At 44.1% G+C, this 10,057-nt stretch overlaps 2 protein-coding genes and 1 long non-coding RNA gene across 3 annotated transcripts in view; all 3 read left to right on the forward strand.

Moving 5' to 3' along the window:
* The first annotated feature begins 513 nt into the window (after positions 1-513).
* LOC107726192 (histone H3) lies at positions 514-1,016 on the forward strand. Its single transcript, XM_016535716.1, has one exon. It carries the CDS (start codon positions 558-560, stop codon positions 966-968), a length of 411 nt encoding a protein of 136 aa, XP_016391202.1. The 5' UTR covers positions 514-557; the 3' UTR covers positions 969-1,016.
* Positions 1,017-1,727: 711 nt separating this feature from the next.
* Positions 1,728-2,100, forward strand: LOC107726193 (histone H4). The gene has a single exon (XM_016535717.1). It carries the CDS (start codon positions 1,748-1,750, stop codon positions 2,057-2,059), a length of 312 nt encoding a protein of 103 aa, XP_016391203.1. The 5' UTR covers positions 1,728-1,747; the 3' UTR covers positions 2,060-2,100.
* A 5,983-nt stretch (positions 2,101-8,083) lies between these two features.
* The window catches only part of LOC107726194 (uncharacterized), a 15,977-nt gene continuing 14,003 nt past the window's right edge, over positions 8,084-10,057 (forward strand). Inside the window, exon 1 of the long non-coding RNA XR_001638240.1 lies at positions 8,084-8,094. This is a non-coding gene — a long non-coding RNA (uncharacterized LOC107726194). The remainder of the gene's footprint in view (positions 8,095-10,057) is intronic.

A 10,057-nucleotide genomic window follows, 5' to 3' on the forward strand; every position in this document is an offset into this window, starting at 1 on the left:
AGAAACAATAATGTACAGTATGTGGAAAATAATGTATTTTTTTACTTTAAACCGCATAAACACATTTCATTACACCAAATACACAAAATAATGTTCTTTTTAGCAACATAATATGACCCCTTTAATGAGAAATGTAATGTATAAATTTACTTGTTGGTTGGATGATTCACAGCATGCTATTATAATGCTGTTGTCAAATCCTAGGCTTACTGTGGTGCCATCAGTCACCAACGAGAAAGCATTGGTATAACTGCCTTTTTTAAATGTTATTGTACTGTTTTGTATTGTGTGTTTTGCTGATGAATGAATTATGCGTAAAATAATAAACGGAACAAAACATTTTGAGCGGGAAACACAAACAGCCCCGTTTGAAAACAGAAGCTGCAGTCATTGGCTAGCAGTCATACGCAGACGTCACACATCAGCCAATCACAAGCCTCTACATTTTCATGACATCATTAGCTCGTGACCTTTTGATGCTTTAAAAGCAGACGATAGAAAAGAGTGAAAAAACATTTTCAACATACGCTGAACGCAGAAAGAAGTATATTTTAGCGATGGCAAGAACCAAGCAGACGGCTCGTAAATCCACCGGCGGCAAAGCCCCGAGGAAGCAGCTCGCTACTAAAGCCGCCCGGAAGAGCGCCCCAGCCACCGGCGGCGTCAAGAAGCCCCATCGTTACAGGCCCGGGACCGTGGCTCTCCGAGAGATCCGCCGCTATCAGAAGTCCACCGAGCTGCTGATCCGCAAACTGCCTTTCCAGCGTCTGGTGCGAGAAATCGCTCAGGATTTCAAGACGGACCTGCGCTTCCAGAGCTCCGCTGTCATGGCCCTGCAGGAGGCCAGCGAGGCTTATTTGGTCGGTCTGTTTGAGGACACCAACCTGTGCGCCATCCACGCCAAGAGAGTCACCATCATGCCCAAAGACATCCAGCTGGCCCGCCGCATCCGCGGAGAGCGCGCTTAAACCCGCCGCTGCGGTGCTCCCCAAAGGCTCTTTTAAGAGCCACACACACAGCACTGAACGAGACCGTTTCCACTGTAATGAGTATGACAAATAGGAATTATTTTGCGTTAACCGGTTTAAAGGGTTCTGTCCGGGTCTAAGTTTTATTCGTTTTACCAATTTTTAGGTTGCCATTACTACTGAAGTTATATCAAGCAAAACAATGGATGTTAATCACTAACTCCGTTTCAGTGACACACTTCTCTAAGTAATTAAAACTGAAAAAACGTCTGTACTTCCAATATACTTGTGTATATAATTCAGCTAAATGCATTTACAAATTAAGTTAATTATTATGAATTGGCGTTTTTAATCCGGTAATTGCGTCATAAATGACTTATGCGACTAATATATAAATAGAGGTAACTTCGTTATAACATGTTTATTTATGGGGGAATTGAGAACCACAGATTTTAATGTTTAATATGACATCTGTAGCTCTTCGTTTACTTTGGTGCGCGTGATGTGGAAATCAAAGCGTGTGCGTGTAAATGTTTATATGATTTTACTAATCTTTGTCAAATTAATATTTTAAAACGTGGATTAATACGAAACAAAGTACAGACGATCAGGGTTGGGGTTAAACTACATTGTTTCGTGCTGGAACTAGAGGGGGAGGGGGGAGTCATGTGACGCGGAGCTGGTTTCACTTAGGTCCTGTAAGCAACTGTAAAATGCCTTCCTGAAACTTTTAAGCCATACTCGTTTCCTTCAGTTTGACTTGAACAGAAAGCTTAGTTATGTCTGGAAGAGGCAAAGGCGGTAAAGGACTCGGGAAAGGAGGCGCTAAGCGGCACCGTAAAGTGCTGCGGGATAACATCCAGGGAATCACCAAACCCGCTATTCGTCGTCTGGCGCGCCGCGGCGGCGTCAAGCGCATCTCCGGTCTGATCTACGAGGAGACCCGCGGTGTGCTGAAGGTGTTCCTGGAGAACGTGATCCGCGACGCCGTCACCTACACCGAGCACGCCAAGAGAAAGACCGTCACCGCCATGGACGTGGTGTACGCGCTGAAGCGACAGGGACGCACCTTGTACGGTTTCGGAGGATAAACGCCTTTAAACACAAACCCAACGGCTCTTTTAAGAGCCACCCACACCTGAAGGACTTGATTAGTTTGGTGTTGGCGAGGTGAAGCTTTGCAGCCAGATGTGAAGAAAAGTGGTTAATTTCTCAAGGTTTTGAATGCATGCTAAAGACTCCTGCTGATCAATGCAAATACTGTGCAAGAGAAACCTTCACAAGTTATTTAAAGGTTGTTTTTTTTGCTCAGTGTAGTTTCCTAATTTTGTGAGCGGTTAGTGGTTTTGTCAAACAGACGGAAATGATGCAGTTATTTAGACTGGATAAGAGTGAAAGTGCTTCATGTGGACTAGACAGAGGGCTGGTTAAACAGTATTTCTTCCACTGTCTTCAGACTGAGATGTATATATGTATATATATCATATATATCAGGGATGGGCAACTGGCGGCTTCAAATCAGGCCCGCTGGAACATATTATGATATCGTCAATTTTTATGCATTTGAGAAGCGAGATTATGATGTTAATTCCAACCCAAACCAGAGGTCGCTAGTTCCCGCCGATCTCTGTTATCATCACCGTATTTACAGCGTAGTAGGATCAGCGCTCTAATTTGAACGATCACAAAATAAGCAAAAAGAAAATTGACTACAAAAATCGTGTTAAGACACTATCAGAGGGCAAAATTGTAAAGCAGTGCGCGATTGAGATGGCTAAAACATTTGAAAACAAGGAAATGGCCAGGAACTTTGTCACGCCAAGCAGTAGCACGTCGAATTTCTGCCATCCAATGTCAAATCCAAGAAAAGCTGAAACACACAATCAACAATTGTAGATACTTTTCTCTTGCGCTGGATGAAAGCACAGGTCAGCTCCTGATCTTTGCAAGAACGATCAGAGAGAACTTTGAAATTCATATGGCACCACAAAGGGAGAGGATATTTTCAAAGCTGTTGAGGATACGGTACGTGAGTGATAATAATAAATACATATTTTCAACTAAAAAGTAAATATGCATAATGTAGTTAATAATACATTTAAATACATGTTATTGAAGGTAAATTAATAAATCAAATCGAACGTAATGTCTCCCTCGGTCTCATTTGCGTAACAAGTTGTCACATGACGAATCTGCATTTTGGCGGAAAGCCTATGGTCTAAGTCTTGCCTGCTGTGTGGCATAAAAGGATATTCAGCGTTTTTTTTTTTACAAAATAAACGAACTGCAGAGAAATCTGGAGATCAGATGAAGATTTCGATGCCGAGTTTGACTCCGGACCTGGACAATCAGATAAAGGTGATCCCGAGGACGCAGCTGTTTTAGCGGCTCAGTGTTCTACTTTTATGTAGACATGTACATCCAAATGTTATTTAATTTGCAAAGAACCAAACCTAAAAATAGATTTTAGAATGTAAACCGTTTAATAGTCTATTTGCATTAAGACTTATTTGTGCCCCTGCCATTGTGCATTAACTTGAATCAAGCCCAACACATGCCTGTTTTAAAACAGTTGATAAGTAATTCACCCTCTGATTTGCTTAATAAAAGTTTAACAGTTTGCGAATGACTCATAATTGCATCCTAATTGAGTTTATTGGTGTTTGGTAACGAAGGGCCTACTTTGCATCAGCAGCACTGACTCAATGACAAACAAGTCATTCATAAGAAGACAACTGAGGCACCTGTATTCATAGCTACTAGTTTCTAACTAATTAGTCATGTGGTTGTTAATCATAAATATAATAATATTGTATGTGTCATTCATGCAGACATGCAAAACCATGATCCTACTAAACAGCTACTTCAATTAGGGTAGATGCGTCCAGCTATTTTTAGCTGTACAAAACAATTCGTTTTGCTGCTTGATATTGAAAATTGGTCTGTCTTATATTATTTTAATGTATAATCTTAATTATGAACACACTGGTTTGTAGTGCAAATAGTTTTACCATTTACTGCATGTTGTTATTCTTTTCATTATTCGCTGGTTTGAATCCTATCTCACTGGTAGGTCTTTCAGGGTGGCTTGGGGAGGGGAGGTATCCAAAGCACATCAACTGGTCACTGGGGTTCCTCAGGGCTCAGTTCTAGGATCGCTTCTCTTCTCCATATACACAACATCACTGGGTCCCATCATACAGGCACATGGCTTCTCCTACCATTGCTATGCTGCTACACAGCTCTATCTCTCATTTCAACCAGATGATCCAACGGTAGCTGCACAGATCTCAGGTTGCCTGGCGGACATCTCGGCATGGATGAAAGAATATCACCTACAGCTCAACCTGGCAAAGACTGAGCTTCTTGTCTTCCCTGCCACTCCAACTCTACAGCATGATTTCACCATCCAGCTAGGTTCTTCTACAATTACCCCATCGACTTCGGTCAGAAATCTTGGTGTAACCTTTGATGACCAGCTGACCTTCAAAGACCACATTGCAAAGACCGCTCGATCTTGCAGGTTTGCATTGCACAACATCAGAAAGACCAGGCCCTTTCTAACGGAGCATGCTGCACAACTTCTTGTCCAGGCCCTTGTCATTTCTAGGCTGGACTACTGCAATGCTCTTCTGGCTGGACTTCCATCAAGCACAATCAAACCTCTACAAATGACTCAGAATGCAGCGGCACGACTGGTCTTCAACAAGCCCAAAAGAGCCCATGTTACACCTCTCTTTATCGCCTTGCACTGGCTACCAGTTGCGGCTCGAATCAAGTTCAAGACATTGATGCTTGCATATAGAACAGCCACAGGCTCAGCACCCACCTACTTCCACTCACTACTACGAATCTACATCCCCTCCAGAAGTCTGAGATCCGCTAGTGAGCGACGCCTCGTGGTACCATCACAGAGAGGCTCAAAATCACTTTCCAGAACATTCTCGTTCACCGTTCCTGGCTGGTGGAACGATCTCCCCACCCCTATCCGGAATACTGAATCCCTGACCAGCACCCGCCTACTTCCACTCACTACTACGAATCTACATCCCCTCCAGAAGTCTGAGATCCGCTAGTGAGCGACGCCTCGTGGTACCATCACAGAGAGGCTCAAAATTACTTTCCAGCACATTCTCGTTCACTGTTCCCGGCTGCTGGAACGATCTTCCCACCCCTATCCGGAATGCTGAATCCCTGACCATTTTCAAGCAATAGCTGAAAACTCATCTCTTTAAACGCTACTTGACTTCATCCTAAATAAAAAAAAAAAACGTTCTCTTTTTTTATCCCTTCCCTTTCTAGCTTGTACTTATTTGAACAATGCCTGAAACTTGGTATTACAAGCACATCATGTGTCTGTTTGCCTCTTTAAGAAGAATCGCTTGTATTCCCCAATTGTAAGTCGCTTTGGATAAAAGCGTCTGCTAAATGACTAAATGTAATGTAAATGTTATTTCCCTATAGCGGCTAATGAAGCGGAAGTCTCGCCCATAGGCTTTCTTCCACGTTGAAGAAAAAGGTGGATAAAATGGTAAAAATGTTTTTTTTTTTGTTTGTTTTTATTTTATGATGGAAAGAGAGCTTGTTTTATCAAAAGCAACACTTAATATCCCATATCAAAGCAATGTTGTTTTTCAAGGACACATGCGTGTTTCATAAGTGTTTATTTTTTTTAATAATGTATAAACACTAAATAAATATACAGCATATATTGCTTTTTGTGGATTGATAGTCGACACTTAGCAGAGTTAGGGCTGAGGGAACATAAGATTCAGGGAACACATAACACATACATAATACAATTCGTTTGTATTCTGATCATGTGTTCTGATAATTTTTGGATCATTTGTTAAGATGTTTAAAGGGATAGTTCACCCAAAAATGAAAATTCTGTCATTAGGTACTCACCCTCGTGTTGTTCAAAACCCGTAAGACCTTCGTTCATCTTCGGAACACAATTTAAGATATTTTTGATTAAATATGAGGGCTCTCTGACCCTCCCATAGACAGCAAGGTAAATACCACATTCAAGGTCCAGAAAAGTACAAAGATGATCGACAAAGTAGTCCGTGTGACATCAGTGGTTCAACTGTAAAGTTACGAAGCTACGAGAATACATTTTTGTGCAAAGAAAACAAAAATAACGACTTTATTCCACATTTTCGTCTCTACTGCGTCACTTTGGACGCGCGTTCACGACAGTACCATGACGCGAGTGTGTGGAAGCGCTGACCCAGATCCAGCGTGACGACGTAATTAAATGTCATCCTTTAAATGTGAATATTAAGACCCTGCTGAATGTAAATGGATAGAGGTAACAACTAATTGTTTTATTTGTTCATATAACGGTTTTTAAAAGTTACCGTGTTACCATAGCAGATGCACAGCAGACATACTGTTCTGAGATGAGAGAAAATAGATCATTTGTGTTCCAATGATAAATCAAAATTATTAAATGTGAATCTTTTATAAACAATAACATACTCACTGTTTGTTGTGTTTGTTATAATACAGTATTTGATTTGATGTATTTGATAGTTAAAATGACTACAAATTCAGGTTTTTGTCACCTCCGTCAGATGAGTATTTTGATAATATTTCATTATAATATTTTATATTTGTTGAGTAATTGTTGGTCACATGTGAAAGAGTAATCTGTCTGCTAACATGAGATGTGTTTTGAAATGTTAAAAGCATCTTGATTGCTGTTAAAGATAAAGTTGTATTACAAAGTCCAAGGTAAAAAGCACATTTTGATCAAAAGAGAAAAGCAGCAAAGCTTTTAAAATATAAGACACATAAATGTAGTTTCATTTGTCTGAGTACAAGGTTTTATTTATGTATTTATTTATTTTATTTTTTGTTCAATTTTGCACTTCATCCCACTTCTCAAGAATCAGTGACATTTGTTTGTTGTACATTCAGTGCAATTGAGATTCACATTTACATTTGCTTGTCAATGAAGTTGACCATTTGGATTAGCAGAATTGCAGTTTTTAGTTAAAATCTTTTAAAACACACACACACACACACACACACACACTCACACATTGAACTAATTGTATGCTGATTTCCCTAAATAAAGAAGATATTGAGGAAGACTTTGTAATTGTCTGGCCCTCGTCATTATCAAAGTTGCCCATCCCTGATATATATCATAATTAGTTATCTTTCTCTTCGCTTTCACTCATTTTCCAGTTTATCTTAACATACTAACTGTCGTCTGAGTAACTAATGCACAGCACGCAAATAGTACAAATAGAGATTTACATATTTTATTTTCACATTAATAACTTAAAAAGTGACAGGGGTGTTTGTTAGGTTTTACAGTGAAAACTAGAATGATAAAATATGACTAATGACTAATGATAAAATATGAATAATTACACTGTCTGATTTTCCCAAACCCTAAAAGATTCATGTTGGAAATGTCTTGTTCCCCTTCAGGAACTCGAGCTGCGTCGAGATCGCTTTGGGAACGCCCTTGCGTGACCGCGTTCTGAAGCACGTGTCAAATCCGTCCAATGGAGCAGCGAGACGTCACGAGCAGGGTGAGGTAAGCACCAGAAAGCATAAAAGCGCATCCGGCCGGCCGCAAACCAGCTTCTGCTCTTCAGTAGCGCTCTGTGTATGTGTCTGTCTATTTACTGTTGTCTGTCCGCACAAGCACTCATATATAAAAACAATGAGAAAGTCTATGGCGAGCGAACGGCATTACAAACGCTGTGTTTCTCCCTGCCCACGATATCTGGCGGCGGGGGATACACACGATTTGTGTGTCGTTTGTTTAGGAGCGAAGCATGCACGGTCAGCTTTCGAGCAGCTGATTGTCATCACTGCGAGCTCTCGCTGCGTATGCTCCGCTCTCGCCTGGCTGTGTTTGATGAGAACGGCCAGGCTCGCGATCCCGCTGGCAGCGGTCCCGCTGTTGCCGAGGCACAGCGCAGACTGTTGTCGTGGGGATCGCGGGTGGATTTAGCGGAGGGATCCGAGACGGGCTCGTCCTTTTCTCGCTCCTCACCCGCTAGATCCGCGGCTCTCTCTCACGGTTCGGAAGCCCGCGCTGCGGTTTCTTCCCCCCCCAGAGAGAGAGAGCCAGACGCTTCATCTATCTTCCAACGAGGAGGTGGATGTGATGAGTGTCGAGACAGAGGAGACTGTGGACTCGCCACCACAGTCCCTCGCGTATGAGGTGTGATTCGTGATTATGGGGTGTGTTTCGTGCATTCGCCAAAATAAAATATCGTTTGGCCAGCCTAGAAACAGGACGCACGTCCTAAAAATAATTAGACGAGCGTTTTCTGAATCCAGATCACAGCCTTCACGACGGGGGCCTTCCGTTTTCCCCGATCTCCATGCTGAGGTGTCAAGATCGTGGGAGAAACCGTACTCATCCCGTATTACAGCCCCACAGTCTCGAATTATTCAAAAGAACATCGTGGGGCTGAATGATAAGGTATATGGGGCGATGCCAGTGGTGGAGCAGACGCTTGCGAGCTATCTCTCCCCATCCTCAGCATCGTCCCTGAAGGCCCCGAAGCTTCCCACCAGGCCCGTTAGGCTTACATCGAGTCTGGTTGGGAAAGCTTATACGGCGGTAGGTCAGGCTGGCGCATGTTTGCACACCATGGCGGTGTTACAAGCATACCAGGCTGACCTGCTCAGGGGTGGGGCTGCTGAGCGGCAGCAGCCCAAGCCATCAAGCTCCTCATATCGCCAGTCTCAAAAACAGAGCGTTGCAACCCGCACCCCCCCACAGAAAGATCGGGGGTCGGGGCAACGCTCTCAGTCGGGGTCTTCTAGACCGAAAACGGATCTGCGGACCGTTATTTGTCTAAGAGGACCTCGGCGAAATGGTCCTACCATTGTCAGGTCCCTGAGGGCAGCCCACCTGGAGAGGAAAGGATAACACCTCAGTATACGGTGCCCAATCCTCCTCAGTGCCCTCACGGAGGCTTATTGATACCCCTGCCACCCTCGGTGCTTCAGGGCTCAGTGAGCTCCGACGAGCGAAAATCCCAGCTGCCGCCCGGCAACGGTACGGCACGGGAGAGCTCGCCCCCTCAAGTGAGGGTGCTACAGCAGTCAGGTCGGTTGTTCCTTCAGTGCCCTCACGGAGGTTCATTGATACCCCTGCCACCTCGGTGCTTCAGCGCTCAGTGAGCTCCGACGAGTGAAATTCCCAGCTGCCGCCCGGCAACGGTACGGCACGGGAGAGCTCGCCCCCTCAAGTGAGGGTGCTACAGCAGTCAGGTCGGTCGTTCCCTGCCGGTCATCCGCTTCAGGGCACCGAACTGGCTCCTCTAATAATACCAGAGGCCAGCCTCGAGAGGCTGGTTCCCTTAGTAGATTTTCTGGTAGCGTGGAAACTTCTACCAAATATCTCAAAATGGGTCCTGCAGATTGTAGAGAAAGGTTACAGAGTCCAGTTCGGTTCTCGTCCGCCTCGTTTCAACGGGGTCATCCCCACACTAGTGGGCCCCGAGCAGGCTCTGGTAATGGAACAAGAAGTAGATACTCTCTTGAGGAAGGGGGCCATAGAACGTGTTCCTCCTCTCGAGAGAGCGTCCGGGTTCTACAGCCATTACTTCATCGTTCCGAAGAAGGATGGGGGGGTTGCGTCCGATCTTAGATCTCCCTCTTCTGAACCGCGCTATCAAACGGCTTCGGTTCAAGATGCTCACTATCAAGCAGATAGTATCTCAAATCCAGTCCGAGGACTGGTTTGTTACGATAGATCTCAAAGACGCTTACTTCCATGTTTCCATCCTCCCTCAACACTGGAAGTTCCTAAGGTTTGCTTTCGGGGGCGAAGCATACCAATATCGAGTTCTTCCCTTCGGCCTGTCACTCTCACCCCGCACTTTCACGAAGTGTGTGGATGCTGCTCTGGCTCCTCTGCGACTCCAGGGCATCCGCATACTCAATTACATCGACGATTGGTTAATACTAGCTCAATCGGAGCAGATGGCGGCTCGGCATCGAGATGTCGTCCTCGCCCATATGAGAGAGCTGGGGTTAAGACTAAACGCCAAGAAGAGTGTTCTTTCTCCACTACAGAGAACCACTTATTTAGGCGTAGTGTGGGA

This window comes from Sinocyclocheilus rhinocerous, unplaced genomic scaffold (assembly GCF_001515625.1).
Source record: "Sinocyclocheilus rhinocerous isolate Xijiao unplaced genomic scaffold, SAMN03320098_v1.1 scaffold1898, whole genome shotgun sequence".
Lineage (NCBI taxonomy): Eukaryota > Metazoa > Chordata > Actinopteri > Cypriniformes > Cyprinidae > Sinocyclocheilus > Sinocyclocheilus rhinocerous.

Excerpts from the sequence above, each read along its gene's own strand:
- LOC107726192 (XM_016535716.1), top strand. The coding sequence starts at position 558 with ATGGCAAGAACCAAGCAGACGGCTCGTAAATCCACCGGCGGCAAAGCC.
- LOC107726193 (XM_016535717.1), top strand. The coding sequence starts at position 1,748 with ATGTCTGGAAGAGGCAAAGGCGGTAAAGGACTCGGGAAAGGAGGCGCT.